At 45.3% G+C, this 21090-nt stretch overlaps 1 protein-coding gene across 1 annotated transcript in view; it reads left to right on the top strand.

Moving 5' to 3' along the window:
- FBXL7 (F-box and leucine rich repeat protein 7) overlaps positions 1–21090 on the top strand; it is a 778002-nt gene that overhangs the window by 731307 nt on the left and 25605 nt on the right. The window contains exon 3 of the mRNA XM_086965543.1: positions 8546–9157. Within this exon, the coding sequence (XP_086821669.1) occupies positions 8546–9157 (612 nt within the window). The remainder of the gene's footprint in view (positions 1–8545; positions 9158–21090) is intronic.

The following is a 21090-nucleotide window of genomic DNA, read 5'->3' as shown; positions in this document are numbered from 1 at the left end:
AAGGAGCGTGCTTCCACTGTGCCTCGTGTATCTGTGTAGAGCATTTCAGCTAGAGCGTGCTTTAGGCTCTTGAACTGGGCTGGTGTGGAGTGCCTCCATCTGGCTGCTCCACTGACGTCTGCTGGAACTGGACTGCCCACGACTCAATAGGACTGGATGGAGATTTGCCTGGCCCCAGCCTTGCCGTATTTTATGTATAGTAATTCAAACCAGACCATGATACGGGTCCTTTGCCGGCCCTATATTCAGGCCATAGAGAGCACCGGGCAATCCCCCGGTGCGCCACACGGGTGGGGGCCGGTTTTGGGCCCCTGGGGGCCATTTTTGTTACAGGGCCGTTTTTGCAGCATAGCTGTAAAATTGGCCCTGTACCAAAATCGGCCAAAAACCAGCCCCGGCAAAGAGCTCGGCAGCACCTCCAACTCCCCTAGTGGTGAGGGGGGGCCGGCCGAGCACTTTGCCAGGGCCGGTTGTGGTTCCCAGTCCGGCCCTGCCTATGTTCATGTCTTTAACCTTAAAGTTTTATACATTCAATGTTCAGAAATCATGCATTGTTTTTGACAGTAAAGACTTGACTGGCAACAACACTGCATCATTTCTGAACAATGAATACTAAAACCGTTAAATCATAGTACACATCATTTATTTAGGCGTTTACTGAACCTTAATTTTGCATTTCCTTAGGAGTTGTATATTTAAAGATCTTGTGTTTCTTCTTTTTTTGTGTTGAATATATATTACTCTTGTATAATACTTACTTTCACCTGAGTTGTGTCCATTATTTATGAGGGTGCAACCCACACTTGAGAATGGTATGTTTTGTGCGTCACAATGTCACTCTTTTTAGTGTATACTTTGAACTGAGTAGCCTCCAAGTGTTCATAGCGCACCAGGAATCAGAGCTATGGAGCGGAGGCTGCAGGCCTCACAGTGCCTGCCACTGGGTCAAAAAGGGGTCCAGAATACTGGCCATCCAATCCTTGCCCTCTCTGAAGAGCATGCAGAGCAATGATCATGTATTCCAGTTGCAACTGTGATTCAGGGCAAATGTGTGTGAAAGAAGTTGTCAAAATATTGGGCAAAAGTAAAAGAAACTGCAGCGTTTGCAGGTGAGTGGGTGCGTTGGGAGTTTGGGGTAAGGAGAGAGTGAAAAGGGGGTGCTAAAGTGGAAAGAGGTGAGGTGTAAGATATGCAGAAGGATGAAATGAAAACGGACTACATGTCTAACTTAGAGTGAACATAACAGATGTGACTAAGACACTCTGAAGACAAGTACTCCTGCCACAGGCCTCAGTACTATTTAATTTATAGTCTCCTAATTTCAGAATCGTAACATTTTCGACATTAATTATTTTCAACAAAGTCATTCATGTTATTCATTTACTGTCAACAGCTAACAGCCACTGACAAAGCCAATACTCCTGGCTGGTTTTAGGTTATGTTAGTTGTTTTGTTATATATCTTGACGTAACAATACAAAGAGCAGCAAGAAAGCTACTATGCACACTATGGGAATCTTTGGTTTACATGTTTAAACCACACCCCCTTTTTCATCCCACCTAAATCCGTCTTCACATATTTCTACATGACTGCTTGCTGCCCGAAGCTGTGGGTGCTTCTCCAAGCCTGATTAGAGCATTTTCTGTACTGCACAACCAAAACACTATAGTATCTGTTGAACATATTTAATGCAATAAGATATTGGGCAGTATTCAATGTGTTTAAATATTGTTTATTAAAAATTGTTTTAAAATGCACTATTTGGTACTCGTTAGTAGTTCAAAATTTTCCAAGGGATCGAACCCGCAGTCAACACCCCCCGCCCTCCCCTCAAAAACCCACCTTTTGTCACTTAGATTTGCTGTCTACATTTGCTCGCTTGGTACTTTAAACTTTTATGCCCCGCCATGTTTAAATGTCACCAGCTGCCACTGTTCCTGGCTATGTTGCAAGAATTATTCTGAAATTATCTGAAAGGGAATATTCCTCATCTTCTGTTCATATAGTTGGAACAGCCCCATAAGCCAAAAGAGTGCCTTAAATATCCCTTAGCATAAAGTGATGTGGTTTTCTTGCATTTTACAAAAAGAGTTTGATCCTTGGCAAATCATTTAACCCCCATTGCCGCGGGGGTAATTCCCCCATGGCGTGGGGGTAGGGGAGGAGGCTGCATCTCCGCGGTGCTCGTGACGAGCCCAGCTCGCCATGAGGCTCAGTGGAGCTGTGCTCATGACGAGCTGGGCTCGTCACGACTCCGCCCACTCATTGATTCTCCCTCCCAGGCAGGGAATCAATTTCGCGTGGGTGGGCCGCGTCCGTTATGACGAGCTGGGCTCGTCCTGAGCACAGCTCCACTGTGCCTCATGACGAGCTGGGCTCGTCATAAGCACGCAAGGTGTTAAGGCAGATTTTACAAAGAAGCAGTTTATGGAAACTACCATCAGAGGTTTATTGCTATGCTTGCAGTTGATTTCCAACCTTTATGGCGTTCACAAAAGAATGCAGAAATGTCTATATACACAAATACCAATATGTTGTTTTTCGGTCTTGCCTGAGACAGCACATGCACTGCCTTGTGAGATCTATTGTTTCTTTTAATAAAACCTAAAAAAGGTCTTACCCATTACCTTTCACTGGTTACCTTATTAGTCACTCTTATTTCTATTGTCTTCATTCATCAGAGGTGGCACCAGATTTCATTTCGCAAGTTGCTCGATGCGGCTCAGATGGCTGAGAGGGAATTTTGGTTTCATCTTGCAAGATTCAACACACACAGACAGAAACTTTGAGCCAGCGCTTACGCTGGCTTTCTCCCAAATGTCAGCATTGCAACCAGTGGCGTCTGGCTTGTACTGAGGGTAGTATGGTGGGGAGAGGTGTTTAGGGGGCACAAAAAAAATGTCATTTACCTACACTGTACGACGTCCTCCTCCCTCGGGTGTATTCCAGTAAGCTTTTGATGCAGGAAACTGCACTATCAATCCTCGTGCTGCTTTCACAGCATGAAAGCAATGCCAGGATTGGATAGAGTGACCTCTCTCGGAACTCCTAAGAGCACTGGAGGCCTGCGCTTTCTCTAACCCAACTGTCTAAGACAGCTAGGTTAGAGAACTTTAAAATGTGCATGTCTGGCTGGCTGTTCAAAGACAACCGGCCAAAGAGGCATGCACAGTTCAAGCTCACAGCTCCCTGCTGCTGCCACTAAGCAGTGCTGGCCCCACCCCACCCTGACACGTAGTTCAGGAGGGTTTTCTGAAAATTTAAATGGTAATAAATGAACTTTAGTACTGTTTTATTTTTCAGCTCTGGGGCTTGTGGGGTGAGGCTCTTCCGCTCAAATGGAGGAGCCGCCTTTGATTGCAACAGTGTTTTTTCAATTTCTTATGAAACAATGTCACTCACATCGTCAGGAAGACACAAGCGTGCAGAAGAGGAAAAGTGCACACCTAGAAAGGTTTGTGTATGAACACGGAACACTTGCCAACTAAGCGCTTGTCAATACCCACAGATGAAATGCTTTCGTAGGTATACTAGGTCTAACATAGACAGATGAGAAACTTAGTCAAGTGGCATATCAGAGAACATATTCAGCTCCTAATCTGGCTGCACTGTGCCCACGGTTGCCTCTTTTTGTAGTCCATACAAACATTAGCTCCAAAAATACCTGTTGAAGCTGGAGTGCATAATGGTGAAGTTATCCAATGGCTGAAGTGGGCTACCTCATTGCCCCATGCTCTATTCTTTAGTGGGTGGAAGCAAAATATGGATGACACAACAATTGACCATGAAGGGGGCTTTCTGAAAGCCTTTTAAGTAAGCATGTTATAAATATTATTTTAGCTAAAATCAAAAGGTCTAGGTTAACGCCAGACGTAAAAAAAAAATTGTGGCATACGCTGCTGCTGCTCATTGGAGCAAGGACTGTGGTACATCAAAATACCTCAACAAATGTCATTTTTGTGTGTTCAAATGGCCTTGCACGTGATGCTCCTGTGTTAACTGCTCTGCCCAAAGAAAAAGCTGACGGCTCATATGAAGTGTTTAGTTTTTAAGGGTCATGTTCGGAGACCTTTGCCCATGAATTTGTTTCCAGGAATAAAAGGAACATAGGCTGCTCCACAAAGACCACTTCATCTCAGTCCTCGCTTTCTACTTTTTATAAATATTAGCAATTTTAGCAAATTCAAGAACTTGAAGTTGGAAGTTTGCATCTTTTGCTTGTTCCGAAATAGAGATATGCACCTGCTCGCTCTCCCAAGTTAGTTAAAAGAAGCATGTAGGAAGTTAAAGTCTATCTTCAAGATGTAATTGTGCAAAAAAAAAAAGCAAAATTTGGGGCCATATGACTTAACAGTTTTTTGGCAGTGATATTGGAATCTGACTGCTGGTACTGACCGTATCACATAATCAGATTTGTTTCATTAGCATTTGAATTTGCCAGTAGTATAAGTTGCAACCTATATATTTGTTAATTGTCAACAATAAATTGTGCGGTGCTTAATGTTAACACCATATTGCTTCACGTACATATGCTCGCAAGATGATTCAGAGACGGTGGCTTTGCCATTGCTTGTTCCCTGATTACCCGCCTTAAATCGCATGGCGGGACTTAAACTGTACACAGATCAGTGATTAGATGGGTAACATTGTAATCTTAGGGTAATTTCCTGCAACTAACAGCTCCATGCTTTAATGCGGATCACTGCTAATTCCTACTTAGCCAGAAGGTCCAGTATCTCGTTAGGACTACCTTTTGCAATTGGTTTCTGTCGTGTTTTGCAGCTGAGGTATGTTCTCTTTAGTTATCTATATTTCCAGTCCCCCTCTTTACTCAATGACAACTCACCGTGACATTTTCATTTTTTTGTTTGAATCTGTTTATTGGGTAACATTTTTTTCCCTTTTCTTTCGTTGTTTGTTGATTTCGCGCCATACGTGACAAACAGTTCCTCACAGTGATCTTTTCATGAAAATGACTTCTGCTATATGCATCTATTAAAACACACTTCGGTGAATTGGAAAAATGAAAAATACTTCTATGACACGCGAGATAATGAACAGAGCTCCTCTATAGAGAGCTTCTAATATTACATGTAGTGTCAAGGCGTGTACGGCTTTCGATGTCAACGGCGTTGCCTCCCTTATTAAAGATCACCGCACTGATAATAAACTGTTTAAAATATAAGAAAAAGGGGCAAATCTTTCTGCTTAAAAATTGACAGGGATAATGCTGAGGCAGGGGTGTACTGTTCATTGGTGCAGCAGGCGCAGTGGCACTGGGCAACAGAGATCTGAGGGTTCCACTGAACCTATATTATTGATATGAAACAGACATGGACCATCTATAGCCAATGTATTCAACCCTTGACTGTTTCTTTCACACCTATGCTCTACCCCCATCTCTGCTCAAAACGTTAGTACAACATAAAGACCCGAGTTAAAGCCGAGAGGTACTTCAGTGTGATTGGAAAATGTGACATATAAGAATGGAAAAGATCATGCTCTCATGGGTCAAATCATGTATTGGTGACTGTTCATACCTTTTGTGGCTAAGGGAAAGGACACTTGCACATGTGAGTTTGGCTAACACGCGCAAATAGCCTTGTTAAGATTGCAGGACCATTTTTGGAAACCCCAAAGGTTGGTTTTGCTCTCATCAAGGGATTTAATCACATAAACTTTTATCATCTGATTAAATCCCTTTGGAGGGGTGGGGATTGAGTGCAGCAATGGGAGTGGAGCAGGAGTCCGGGGCTGGAATGCCTTGTGTGTTTGCACGAGGGATCACACATACACACCCTATACTTTTGTGGGTGATTATAAGCTCCTCTCCAAACCATTCCCATCCTGTCAAATGTCAGAAATGTACTCTTGACAAGGACAGATGCAGATCCCTTATAGGGTAGGAAGAGGGAGCACCCCTAAATTTGATGGGAACGGAAGTACCCCATAGGTAAACATTCTTGTCTCCATTGAGGAAAGAAATAAACAAAGAGTTTCACATGGGTAAGCATCAATGCACACATATATGTATTTGCTCACGGAACAATGTAATTGACAATTTTCCAGTGGTTCTCCTGGACATCTGTAACTGACGTAATTTTCAGTGGGGGGGTCTGGCAAACCTGACAAAAATCTACACATTCACGAGGTCGTAACCCACCAGCTGTAGATGCACTCCTGTATTTTGAAAATCGGGTCTTGTGCGCAGAAGTATCACCAACCTTTTGCAGAGAGGACATATAATGTTATCACCTAATTCGTTGTCAGGAAAATTATTTATCCCCACCTTTGTTATTTGCTTCGCGTTGAAGCAGGGCCTTTTGCATTTATTTGCCCATTGCAAACAAGAAACAAAAAATAAATTAGGGAATGTCTGGTACAGAGAGAGAAAGATAGCATGTCAGCAGCCCAAAATTTTTCAGTTTTTATACATGCATAGGAAAAAGAGGACCTTTAATAATATGCGCTCAGTGGAAAGAAACAAGCCTGTTTCAACCACTTTTGTGTGCATTACTGTTGCACAGAAATCATATTCTCTATGTATTTATTGTTATGCTTCACAAGCTGACCCACAATTTAGCTTCAGAATGGTCCACTCTTTCAAACTGAACTCAAAAGGAGGATTGTTTCAAAGTCCAGCTGACTGAATTGTACAGCATCCTTCCAAATAGGAAGCTTCACCCCTGACTGAGACCTGTAAGATTAACTGAAAGAAGTGAGGTCATTTGACAAAGAGCACTGAATCTGTGGCTCACACAGGGCCCAATTCACAAAGGTAGGCTCCAAAACATAATAAGGGGTAATTTGCACATCCCAATTCCCCAATCTCATATAGAGGTAGGAGATCCATCTGGTTTCCAGCAGAAGAGCCTGGCCTGCTGTTAGAAAGTCCATGCTGGCAGCCCAGCACCACAGGTCCACTCATTCAACTGCATTGAAAGCCCCCCCCCCCCCCCCCTCCGATTTAAATTAAGGGCTTTGAGTGCTCTGTTCTGATGTTCACTACCATCATGCTTTGAGTGCTCTGTTCTCATGTTCACTACCATCATGAAAGGAATGGCGATTGCGAGCACGAAAAAGCATTCAACCTAACGGGGTGAAACATCCAAGCACATCAGAGCCATTGATTTTTTGTTTTGCTCCTGCTTTTGGTGTTTGTTGTTAAAAAAAATCAAAAAATGCTGTCTTGACCCTTTTCTCATAGGATCCAAGCCAGCGTTGCCCCAAAGGTCTGTCGGTCCACCTTCAAAACTCTAATGAGCCCCCAAATCTTCTCTCAAAGGGCCAGTCCTAGATCACAGGTCTCTAGGAGCGCTCCTACCATGGGCTTCTGCTAGGATGTGGAGCCAGACAGCCCCCCAAAGATCCTGGACTTTTCACTTGCCCTTTAAATGTGTAAATCATCCCCCCTGAAAAAAGTTCTGCTGACACCCAGGGCTCCCACAGTGCAAAGTGTGCTTCTACACATGTTCCAGTAATTGGAAAATTTGCACGAGTACATGAAGCAGAAATGCCTATTTCTACATCTAACTAGCTTCTCCACAGGGAGAGTATTTTCACTATGGGGAAAGCCCTCCCACCACTACCCTCTTACAACCCCCCCCCCCCCTGCCTCAGAAGCTTTAAGGACTGTTCCTTTCCATGTGCTTCTTGGTAGGGCACTTACTTGCCTTCATTCCAAGTGTGTGTAATTATTTAGTGCCTGTCCCCCGCCGTCTCCCACCCCAAGTGTCCCTCAATTCATGATAGTGGAAAAGTGCTTTACTGGTAGATGTTCCACTATCATAAGTACAATTTGGTCTCCTGATTATTTTAATAAGGAAGTGAACTTTACAATCACAAATTGCTTGCTTTGAGCACTCATATCCTCCTTAGGTGTACCACAAATTGTGTGAATTGGTCCACTGTGCTAGGATTTGTGAGAGAGAAGTGTTACGTTACCTAATAACTGCCCGGTCATTAATGCTGCAGAGCCTGCGTGATGGGCCCGTGAGGGCTTAGATATATTTAAATGCAGGATATGTGTTTTCCCTGGAGGTTGATTAATACACGTGTTCCTTGTAAATGGCAACAATGTGAGCACAATATTTTTGACGCATTAATTTGTTCATTTTGGAATGGGGAATGGAATCTAAGACCTGAAATGACGTGTTTCTTTGACCCTCATTACCCACACAGCACTCTTAAGACAAAGGAAAACATCTGTGCGAAAGTAATCACTTTTTAATATGCAGGGAAATGGGAGGTTAAGATTCTCATGTCAACGGGCTCGTGTGCCACCAGGCCTCAAGGCCATTAGGATAAATGGCAAACACATTGAAGCTAACCATTCTCTTTGCTTAAATTAGTTTAGGATGAAATAAATCATGTTTGCCCGTCCTATAGTTCAGAAGATTAGATTCTGTGAAGTACTAACATTTTAAAATTATTCATAATGTAAAATGATATATGTGGTGATGGAAATATGTAAACGTTTACACACAAAAACACACAGGCTTGAGCCTTGCTTTCTCACATCTGCTCCATTTTGTTTGTTTTTCAGACTCAGACTTGAGTATGCGCACACTGAGCACGCCCAGCCCCGCTCTGATATGCCCGCAGAATGTGCAAAGTTTTCAAAATGGAAGAGGTTCCTCCACGTCTTCATCTTCCGTCACTGGGGAAACAGTGGCCATTGTTCACTCACCCCCTTCAAGCCGCCTGGCGCATCCGCTCATCCGCCTGGCCTCCAAGCACCAGAAGGATCGAGGAAACATTGATCGACTCCCAGACCAGTGCATGATCCAGATCTTCTCCTACCTGCCTACGAACCAGCTGTGCCGCTGTGCGCGTGTCTGCCGCCGCTGGTACAACCTAGCCTGGGATCCGCGACTCTGGAGGACTATTCGTTTGACTGGAGAGACAATCAGTGTTGACAGAGCTCTCAAAGTGCTGACCCGTCGGCTCTGTCAGGACACGCCCAACGTATGCCTCATGTTGGAGACAGTAATTGTCAGTGGCTGCAGGCGGCTCACAGACAGAGGACTCTACATCATTGCCCAGTGCTGCCCAGAACTGAGACGGCTCGAGGTGTCGGGTTGCTATAACATATCTAACGAGGCGGTCTTTGATGTGGTGTCACTGTGTCCAAATCTGGAGCACCTGGATGTTGCAGGTAATTGGAAACAATTGGAACCAGCAATGCTTTTTTGCAGTAATATTTTTGAATGTCCATCCATGGCTGTGACCCACAAACAAAGCAGATCTTCTGTTGGTCATTGCAATGAGGCCATCACGTATACACACTAAGAATTGGTATTGATCAGTTAAATGATTAAAGTACCAACCAGGATATAAGGCTGTTCAGTAGGCCCAAATCACAAAGACTTTGCTGTGTATAAATTACTCTTGGAGGACCACAGGTTTAAAATTGAATCCAGGAGTCATCCGGTAGAGCTCCTACCTTACTCCTGGCTTATGCCTCGAATTCGGGGAGAAGCCAGGTGTTCTCCAAGAGTATAACACAGAAAATTATTTGTGAATCTCTCCCAATGAACTGCCGTAGATGTGCAGCCTGTAGTCACAGATACAAATGCAGGTGGGTCTTCTCAGCCTATCATTATTCCAAAATTGGTAAAAATGAGTACCATTGGTGAGGGTGAGAAAACGTCCAGGATGACCCAAGTGACAATTCAGTTTGTGTTGCATGCTACAGGGGTCATACTAATTGTGTTGTTATACAAGATACAAAAGGTCACAGGTAGGTCAAGCCGCCAGAAAATCTACATTGGTTGTTTTTTGGGTCGAGCCAGGGCAGAGCATGCGCTGCTCTGTGAGGCATGTTGTATTCAGTTAGGGATTTGAAGCTCCGCCCACTCCCCGCCCATATTTTTCATTGGCTTGTGTCATAGTCCTTCATAAATGCTGGCTTCTGATTCCTTAATGGTTTTGCTAGTCCCTCCTTAGCACCGCCTTCTCTTCATTTGAAACCACCCATGAAGACTGGCCCTTTTACTTCTGATGCTACACAGTATGTTATATTTTATCTGTAAGAACTATTTTCTTTAATGGGTTTTGCTCTACTGCAGCCACAGCGTGCTTTCCTTACATTCAGAGCGCCATATGGGATTTCACTTTCCTAGCAGCTTGGACAATGGCGGACGCTTCTTTGCAGTGCCATAGGTCTTACATTTAGGAGAGTTTGAGCTATTGGCATTGTAAATGTCAATAGCTTAAAATGTCATAAATGTGAGACCTGTTGCATTGCAAATATTGTTTTTGTTGTCAAAGCCCCCTCACCACACTTTCACTTGCATGAAGGCCTTTAGAAGAGCTGTGTGAAAGGTGCGTGGTTGCTATTAAAGTGAAACCGCAGCACAGGGGCTTTAACCCCCAAAAAAGCATTTTCTTCGACAAACATGCTTTTTTTTGGTAAAAGCCCCCATGCTGCAGTTTCACTTTAATAGCGGCTGCGCACCTTTGTTAGACACTACTTTTTTAAAGGAAAAAAGGGGTGCAGCCTTCATGCAGCATGGGGGCTTTGACAACTCAAAAAATATTTGCAATGCAATAGGCTAGCATTTGCGAGAGTTTAAACTATTGTCATTAACAATGCCAATAGCTCAAACTCTCGTAAATGCGAGACCTATTGCATTGCAAATCCTTGTTTTGTGGTCTAACTACAGACAGCTCAGCTCCTCTGTCTGACGCAGACACCATTGTAAACAATATTCCACAGAGCCAAACATTGCTCAAGATTGGATGGATTTTGATTCAGTCTCACTTACCTTGCCTCTTGTTTGTTGCTTTCCTCGCCACGGGAGCTTTGTGGTTTCACCATTGGTATATTCGTCTTCGGCCCTTCTCTAAACGCTGCATTACATCTAAGAAAACAGATATTTTAAACAACTCTTGTTTGCTACATTTTATCGCCACCTCGTGGGCACTAGGAAAACTGGAGCCGAAATGTGGAAGATACAACATCAAACTTGACACACCTTGAAAACTACTATTGACAATTCCAATCGGTCTCGCTTCTATATAACGGCGAGGCCGATTGGCATTGACAATGCTTGTTTTTTTGTTGTTCTTTCATCTTCCTAAAAGATTAGGGTTTGGGTCACATAGATTGTTCCAGTGACAATTTTACATTGTCATTTACTCTGCCCCACTAAAGCAAAAATGACCACTGCACTGACGGACTAACACAAAAAAATGTGTTTGCATGGCTTACTCAAATTATATGTTACTTCCCCACCAATTATTTGGTGCAAATGTGGGAAAAATTGCCCAACACTGAGGCACCTTCTGTAACCCGATCAATAACCTTCTCTGTAGTCAAGATAGGGAATCTTCCATACCAAGTATCGCATGTTAAACCGTAGATTTTTGCATTAAAAAAAACATTTCTAACTGACATATCAGGGCATTGTGGGTTTCTTGGTGAAATTAATAAGCAATGAGAAGTCTCGATAAAAAATGAACAGACATGTATATGTATTCACGGGAAAACTCGTCTTTCCTCCTTTATTAATCTTTCAATTCCCGGAAAAGGGAGAGTGTCAGGTTAAAACTAGCATTCAGGATTTCTCCTCCTAGCTCCCGAATCTCTCATTGCCCTTGCTTTGGGTGTAGGTTTGGTTATATGTGGAAGGTTAAAAAAATGCGAAATCTTAAAAAAAGGATGGGGCATATTACCAAGCTTAAGCGAAAAATATTGCTAAGCTTGGTTAGCGGCCAAAATTATATCGCCGAACTTCGCCTATTTTTATCGCTTAGGAGCCTTCATATTATCAAGGTTTATCTCCTAAGCGATAAAAATCGGCCAAAATGCATGAATATCGCTGAAAAGTCAGCAATATTCATGCATTACCGAGCAAATGCTCTTAGCCATGTTATCCACCTACCATTGGATAACATGGCTAAGAACTGCTCTGGGCAGGCCATAGCTTTTGGAGATAATCGCGCTTAGCGCGATTATTTCCAAAAGTTGGACTGTTTCCAGTCGCTAACATCTTGGCACGCCCACTTTGCATGTCATTAGCGATAATTATCGCTGACATGCAAAGTGGGCCCCTAAATGCCCGCTATCGCCTATTAGCTGTCGCTAACTGGTGTTAGGGACAGCTGGGTAATAGGGCGATTAAATTATCGCCGCTTTAGCGGGAAAAATTCCGGCTGAAGCGGCGTTAAGGCCCAATGTACTTTTCAAATTTTTTCTTCACCAAAATGTCCCAAACGATGTTGGTGACATTGAGACTGCGGATGATACCCTATACAGCTTTTAACTTCTGGCTGCATGTATTTGGATGTATAGTAAAGTATTATTTATCGTATAATGAAGGTAAAATTTGAAAGTAAACAGAGCATGATACTTAGTTCTCAAGCTTTTATCAATAATTTAGAATGTCTTCCCTATCCTACTCGAGATAAAACATCCTGGAATATGGAGCTCTTTTACTTTCATACATCATTATTTCCAGAGGAAAATCACACCGCAACTTTCGAACTTGGGAATTAGTTGCATAAAACACAGTAGCACACAGGGAAGAAAATAAAATAATATCAACACAAAACAGGAATTGTTTAAAATCAGAGAATCTATAACCGTGAGAGGCTCACAGGCATGGAAAATGTGGCTATACACTATGGTTTAGAAGGCTCAACAAGCATTGGCATAACCAATAGGTCTCGCCTTTGGGACCTTATAATGTCCCAAAGGCGACAGTTAATGTTGTTGCAGTAAGGATATTGTGCTGCATAACTAAATACCCATAAGGTCCCAAAGGCGAGACCTATTGGCTATGCCAATGCTTGTTAATAATTTATTCTGTGAGTTTGTGTGGCTTTCTGAGGAAACATTTAGCAAACTCATGCATATTTGTGTGTCAAGGGTGACTCCCATTTGAATTTAGAAGCCTCACGTTAAATTTCACTCTGGCTTAGTGAACTCATGCAGCCATTCCAGGGATCTTTGTTTGACCTCATGGTCTCCAATTCCCAATGAGTCTTCTTAGTCTTTCATCCTTCCATGGTCAATAAAGTTAGTACCATTGAGTAGGGTAACAATAAAAATCAGTTATTTCAGCTGCAAGTGACCCAAGACTTGGGTAAACATGTTCTTCAAAAATGCATATTTTACGTTTATGGTATGTTATGTTTATCCATTTCTCAGCCCACACAGAGGAAGGTAGACTACCATTGAGAAGCATTAGATTTATTGTTCAGATGCTTTTGGTTGAGAGCGGGGACCCATGGCAGCATCCCATTAAGCCTGTGGCAGTAGGAGCATTGGCTTCAGGTGTCAGTTGCCTTAGGTATTCACCATTATAGATATAAAAATATATTATTATAGATTAAGAAACATTCTTGCTATAGATATATTAGTATGTCTATGACAGAGGAGGTGTGTAAGACTCCAATGTGACCTCTGCATTGGTGGCTGATATTTAAGTGGGACTCTTCTATGGTTTCAGCAGAAATGGCTGATATTTGAGTGACACTCTTCCATGGCCTCCCCATTGATGGCTGATATTTGAGCGACACTCTTCCATGGCCTCTCCATTGATGGCTGATATTTGAGTGGCACTCTTCCATCACCTCCCCATTGAGGCTGATATTTGAGCGACACTCTTCCATGGCCTCTGTAGGAGAGTTGGGTCTGCTATCCTATGGTCACCACAATTTTTGCTTTTTGCTTCACTGGTTTTCGACTTATTGAGGCTGTGGGCCTGCTAATCAGACCCCCAGCCTGCTGTTCTCTCTCTAAATTTATAATACATGTGCTATAGGTACATACCACAATTGGAAATGGACTCCTTGTCAGCCCCTGTACCATGCACTATAGGTGCTCAGGGCATAGGTGCCACCAAGGCCTACCAGGGGTTGAAGCATAGCTTTTGCCACCCCTGGCTGGTTCTTAAAGTGACACAACTGGCTGATCACTCAGCTGGGGCAAGTGGGTGTAATCACCCCTTGCTTAGATATAGTATACCTATATCTAAACCTATATCTGGACACATATATAAGCCTGTAAGCCACTCCTATGGAAGGCCTCATCAATCCTGGAGGCAGAGTGCGTGGTTTTATGTGAGATGGAGCTCTGGCATGAGCTGAGCCTGTCTGCAGCTGTCGGGAACAACTCCCTAAGCTGATCCGGGATAATGCCATACCATATACTCTTAAGCGCCTTATAATCCTCGCGGTTATATAGCAACTTTGGTTTGGCTTTATCAAAACATGTCGTGTAAGGTGTCATACGAATTGGAATACTACCCCCTCGCCAGTTCTGGCGACGGAGGTAGCATTCCACCCTTCTAGAGGGATAAGACATGTTACTTTACCGAAACGCGGTTGATTTAAAATGAGCCTCAGATCCACAAAATGGATGCCCCTGCCACAGACACGTGTCTGGCCTCCTGCTGCTGACCGAAACTCAGCAAATGGTGGCCTGGACAAAGGGTTTCCTATCGCAGGGCGGTGTTAAACCACCCCAGACAGGAGATAGTGGATTGTAGTAGGGAGGTTTCAAAGAAACCAGACACTGCCTGGGGAGCACAAGGCTGCCCCTTGCATAATCCGGCCAAACCGGTTCTGGGGCCTTCCAGCCCCCGTCCCAGCGCGGCCTGGATCAAAGGAAAGGGGTGTAACCACCCCCTTCCTGGGTCCCACCCATAGGAGGGGACCTAGCAGGATGTCCAGCCCACCAGATTTGAATAAGAGTGGGAGCAGTGCCAATGCAACTCAGATCATCCTGAAGAAACATAAGAAACGAATTCTGGACCCTTCGACATTCTACTCAACATAGAAGACTGAAGAATCTCCCTTGTGGTCAAGGAGTGACCACCCTGTGCAAACAGGCACCATCCAGCCCTCGACCCTTGCTTTGTTGCAGTTCCTGCCGGAACTCGAGCGACAGAGATCGACGAGATCAAGCTTGCCTGCCTTCTCCCAGCTCGATCCACAGTCCCTGCAGAGCTGAGACCAGTGGAGGCGACCGGAAGCGTGGGGCACGCCATCTTGAAAAGGCCACGAGATGCTGACCGTGCAGCCCACGAGTGACCCTCGAAGCTGTACACCGGGGTTTGAGAAGCCCCCACCCGAGCTACACTTGCACCAAAGCTACCCCCTCTACACTCGACGAGTGCTGCGTGGGGCCCTTCTGCTTGTGTTGGCTCGACGCGTTGGCCCGGTCACTTGCCAGCTGGCTTGTGGCCCCTGTGCCAAGGAAAACTTGAATACGACTCGCTTTTCTGTTTGCTCCAGATCTGCACCAGCTCCTGTAAAAAGGAGCCCCCACTCTGACCCTCCTAGTTCGAGTGATAAGCAATCTCCCGGTTCCGCGTGGATTGCTTTTGCCAAGTGCTGTTTGCTGCAATCTTGAAGCCGACGGTGCTGACGGCGAGAGCCTACGTGGGACAGATCGTGACCTGCTCCTGGACGTCGCAGATGCCCCAGAGCCCACGTGACAGCGGAGAGAAGCCTATCGACAACCACCTGATTGCGCCCGACATTGCCTGGTTCCGTCCTGGTTCCACCCTGGTCACTGCTGAGTGACCCAGACTCTGTCCCCTCTGCTTTCAGGTACTTTTCTACTTCGATCCACCCTTGGATCGCACCGGACACTTCTGCTTCACATCGCCTGCAGCTGCAACACCTTCAAGCACCAAGAGCCTGCGTGTCAAAACCCGACGCCACTTCGACCCTGTGCACCCACGGCCTGTGGGTGAGGTAACATTGCAACGCCGGTGTTCCCACACTGGTACACACCTCTAGGGTCTGTGTCTTGAGTTTGGTTCCTCTAGGTTCAGCGGAAATATCTTTTAACTCACTTTGTGTAACTTTTACGCACCATTGACATTGCATTGGTGCAAGCCGCACTTTCCGTGCTGCACCCGACTCCCGTGGGCTACTCCCGACTTCAGCATTGCTAGTCCTGACTGCTCCCAGCGATTCTCTAGGCCCTAGGCCTAACCACTGTTCGATTGGTATCTCTTATACCATTTTTTTAGTATATGGTTTGAGTGGCCACCGGCCCTCATCCAAAATTGTGCAACTTTGTATGTTATACTGTGCTTTTGATTTAACGCTTGTGCCCCTTTCCTCATAAAGAGTACTGGGGAGTAATTTAGTAATAAATACATATATTTTTATAATATATACTTGTGTGGTGTCCTTTCATTTGATTACAGGATTGTATGTGGTAAAACAGCTCGCTTAACACAACCTCTTAAGTTAAGCCTTTAAGGCTGCTTAGTCCATGCTACCACTAGGATAGCTTGTCTAACAAGGTTGACTTACAACCAGACATCTTTGGGGTTTGTTTGGACTGATACCAAGTGGTTCCAGAATTGGAAACACTACATATCAGGCCAACTTCTCACATTGGTGTGCAGCGGTGCGGATTTGAGCTTGCTGTTTGTTTTACCATTGCAATCTTTACATCAAATTGAAAGATCACATCAAGTACCTTAGGTACATATAAATCAAAAGCTTAGCATATTAAGTTCTACTGAACTTAGTAGTTGTAGATTAAAGGGATTAGCACACCCTGAATACAACTCACTAGCAAGGTACAGTAGGAAAACACTTAGTGTAGGTGGGTGCATCACTTACACCTCACTAGCAGTCATGTCTGATACAGGTGGAGCCTCAGGCTCTGCTCCTGTAGCAGTTGACCCTACCAGGGCAACTTCCAGATATGACAACCTTAGCCACAAAGACCTGAGTGCCTTGTGCACAGCCAGGGGGCTAAAAAAGGGCAGAGGCCCTACCATTCCTTCCCTGATAGCTATCCTGGAAAAGGATGACTTAGACAAGGTGAGTCAGGCTCCCTTAGATTCAGGTGAGGGGATACACTCCCCTGAGAATGAGAATCTTCCAGATGAAGAAGAGGAGGAGGAAGAGGAAGAGGAAGAGGAAGGCTCAGATGTAGAAGAGTCTGAAAATCAGGATCAGAGGGTGACCCAGGTACAGGTTGCCAGGCTTAACCAGGCCAACCTAGACCTACATGGGAATGGAGAGGGCCAGCACCACTCCAGATCTCATAACCAAATTCTCCCAGGCAACAGGAGGGTGAGATCTCGATCAGGGGACTCTCATCTTTCTAGTGCCTCAAGAGAATCTCAAAGAGGGATGACTCCCTCCGAGAGAAAAGAGCATAGGGCCAGAATGAGGGCTGTCCAACTCCAAATAGAAAGGGAAGAGGTAGCCTTGGCTCAAGCTAAACTTGCTTTAGCAAGAGAAAGAAAATTGTGTGGCTTAGATGCCACTGGTGGCAGCAAAGTTCCTAAAGAAAAAGACAGGGCCTATGACAATAGAAACCTGACAAAAATTGTGCCCCCCTACAAGGAAGGGGATGACATCCACAAATGGATGACTGCTCTTGAGAGGGCCTGCATGGTACAGCAGGTCCCTGAGGATCAGTGGGCAGCAATTTTATGGTACTCCTTTTCTGAGAAAGGGAGGGATAGGCTCCTCACTGTTAGACCTGAGGATGCCAAAAACTACTCTGTCCTGAAGAGTGCTCTTATTGAAGGGTTTGGCCTAACCACTGAGCAATACAGGTTTTTGTTCAGAGACACCCAAAAAGCACAGACTCAGGACTGGACTGACTTTGTTGATTGTGCCACTAAGGCTCTGGAGGGTTGGCTGCAGGGAAGTAAAGTCTCAGACTATACAGGATTGTACAATCTTATGATGAGAGAACAGATCCTTAATAACTGTCAGAACCAGCTGTTGCATCAATACCTTGTTGACTCTGATCTGACCTCTCCCCAAGAATTGGGAAAGAAGGCAGACAAATGGGTCAGAACAAGGATTAAGCAGAAAAACCAGAACCAAGGTGACCAGAAGAAAACAGACCAGAAGGGTGGGAATCAGAAAGATAAAGAAAAGGACCAGAAGTCTTCAGGCCCCCAAACTAGCAATAAGGAGGGGGGTTCCCAAAATGGAAACAAGAAAAAGAAGAATGATGGCCCAAAGAAACCTTGGTGTAATACCTGCAAATCAGTTTCACACTGGGGCAGTGAATGCACTAAGAAAAATCCAGTTCCTACCACTGCAGCTCCTAAAGCAACTGCACCCCCTAGTACAGTCAGCAGTGGTAGTACACAACCTAAGGGGTTAGTAGGGTTAACCTTGGGTACTGAGGTGGAATCTGGCCTAGTCAGAATCCCCACACAGGCAGTTCTCCTATATGATGTGGACTTATCTTTGACCACTGCAGTAAGCCCAAGTAACCTGGGCAAATATAGGCAGACTCCCTTAATCAATGAGAAACTGGCTCAGGCCTACAGGGACACTTGTGCCAGTGTCACTATGGTGACACCAGACTTTGTGGACCCTGGTCAGATTGTACTAGGTGAAAGTTACCTAGTGACCAATGCAAGCAACTCCACTACTTCCCATAGTGTGGCTGTTGTGAACTTCTCCTGGGGAGGGGTAGATGGCCTAAAGAAAGTTGTTGTGAGTGCAGACCTCCCAGTAGACTGTCTGTTAGGCCATGATCTTGAAAGCTCAGTTTGGTCAGAAGTGGAGTACAGGACTCATGCAGAAATGCTAGGGATTTCAGCTCATGTCCTTGCAGTGACAAGGTCTCAGGCTAAGAAGTGCCTTCCTGAACCAGTGGTGGATCTTGAAACAATAGACCAACCACAACCCAAGAGAAGGAGCAAGAGGGTTAAGGCTGTGCCTTCCCACTTGCCCCAGGTTGAGGATCAAGTTTCACAGGAAACTGATTCTGCAGTCCAAGAGGAGACTGTCTCAGAGGAGCTTGAACCTGACCAGGTTGAGTTTCTGGGGACAGGGGGACCCTCAAGGGCAGACCTGGGGCAGGCCCAATTAGATTGCCCTTCACTTGAACCCTTCAGACAGCAAGCTGCTGCTGAGGCTGCAGGGAATGCTCAAGGTACCCATAGAGTTTATTGGGATGAAGGACTCCTTTATTCAGAGGCTAGAGACCCCAAGCCTGGCACAACCAGGAGGTTGGTTATACCTTTGAAGTTTAGGGAAGCAGGGTTGGATGACTTTTGTGCAGCATATCTAGATGATATTGCTGTCTTTAGCTCCACCTGGGAGGATCACCTGATCCACCTGAAGAAGGTTCTGGAGGCCCTGCAAAAGGCAGGCCTGACTATCAAGGCTACCAAGTGCCAGATAGGGCAGAGCAAGGTTGTGTACTTGGGCCACCTAGTAGGTGGGGGTCAAGTTCAACCACTGGAGAGCAAGATCCAGGCCATACAGGACTGGGCTCCTCCAACTACCCAGACACAAGTCAGAGCCTTCTTGGGCCTGACTGGGTATTACAGAAAATGTGTAAAGAACTATGGGTCCATTGTGACACCATTGAATGACTTGACATCCAAGAAGATGCCCAAAAAGGTTCAGTGGACAGTTAGCTGTCAAAAGGCATTTGATGACCTGAAGAAGGCCATGTGCTCTGCACCTATCCTGAAGAGTCCTGACTACTCCAAACAGTTCATTGTACAGACAGATGCTTCTGAGTTGGGGGTGGGAGCTGTGCTTTCACAACTTAATCAAGATGGTCAAGACCAGCCCATTGCTTTTATTAGCAGAAGGCTGACCCCCAGGGAGAAACGTTGGTCAGCTATTGAGAGGGAGGCCTTTGCTGTGGTTTGGGCCCTGAAGAAGTTGAGGCCATACCTGTTTGGTACTCACTTCCTAATTCAGACAGACCATAAGCCCCTCTTGTGGCTAAATCAGATGAAGGGTGAAAATCCCAAACTGCTCAGGTGGTCCATTTCCCTACAGGGGATGGACTTTACAGTGGAGCACCGCCCAGGGACTGACCATGGTAATGCAGATGGTCTCTCCAGGTACTTCCACTTAGAACATGAAGACTTATCTGGTCAAGGTTAAGTTTAATGTCCCTGCGTTTGGGGGGGGGGGGGGTTGTGTAGGAGAGTAGGGTCTGCTATCCTATGGTCACCCCAATTTTTGCTTTTTGCTTCACTGGTTTTCGACTTACTGAGGCTGTGGGCCTGCTAATCAGACCCCCAGCCTGCTGTTCTCTCTCTAAATTTATAATACATGTGCTATAGGTACATACCACAATTGGAAATGGACTCCTTGTCAGCCCCTGTACCATGCACTATAGGTGCTCAGGGCATAGGTGCCACCAAGGCCTACCAGGGGCTGAAGCACAGCTTTTGCCACCCCTGGCTGGTTCTTAAATTGACACAACTGGCTGATCACTCAGCTGGGGCAAGTGGGTGTAATCACCCCTTGCTTAGATATAGTATACCTATATCTAAACCTATATCTGGACACATATATAAGCCTGTAAGCCACTCCTATGGAAGGCCTCATCAATCCTGGAGGCAGAGTGCGTGGTTTTATGTGAGATGGAGCTCTGGCATGAGCTGAGCCTGTCTGCAGCTGTCGGGAACAACTCCCTAAGCTGATCCGGGATAATGCCATACCATATACTCTTAAGCGCCTTATAATCCTCGCGGTTATATAGCAACTTTGGTTTGGCTTTATCAAAACATGTCGTGTAAGGTGTCATACGAATTGGAATACTACCCCCTCGCCAGTTCTGGCGACGGGGGTAGCATTCCACCCTTCTAGAGGGATAAGACATGTTACTTTACCGAAACGCGGTTGATTTAAAATGAGCCTCAGATCCACAAAATGGATGCCCCTGCCACAGACACGGGTCTGGCCTCCTGCTGCTGACCGAAACTCAGCAAATGGTGGCCTGGACAAAGGGTTTCCTGTCGCAGGGCGGTGTTAAACCACCCCAGACAGGAGATAGTGGATTGTAGTAGGGAGGTTTCAAAGAAACCAGACACCGCCTGGGGAGCACAAGGCTGCCCCTTGCATAATCCGGCCAAACCGGTTCTGGGGCCTTCCAGCCCCCGTCCCAGCGCGGCCTGGATCAAAGGAAAGGGGTGTAACCACCCCCTTCCTGGGTCCCACCCATAGGAGGGGACCTAGCAGGATGTCCAGCCCACCAGATTCGAATAAGAGTGGGAGCAGTGCCAATGCAACTCAGATCATCCTGAAGAAACATAAGAAACGAATTCTGGACCCTTCGACATTCTACTCAACATAGAAGACTGAAGAATCTCCCTTGTGGTCAAGGAG

The sequence above is a fragment of the Lissotriton vulgaris genome, chromosome 4_1, assembly GCF_964263255.1.
Source record: "Lissotriton vulgaris chromosome 4_1, aLisVul1.2, whole genome shotgun sequence".
In the NCBI taxonomy this organism is placed as follows: Eukaryota; Metazoa; Chordata; class Amphibia; order Caudata; family Salamandridae; genus Lissotriton; species Lissotriton vulgaris.
The sequence above is the reverse complement of the archived record's forward strand: the minus strand, read 5'-3'. Positions and strand labels throughout refer to the sequence as shown.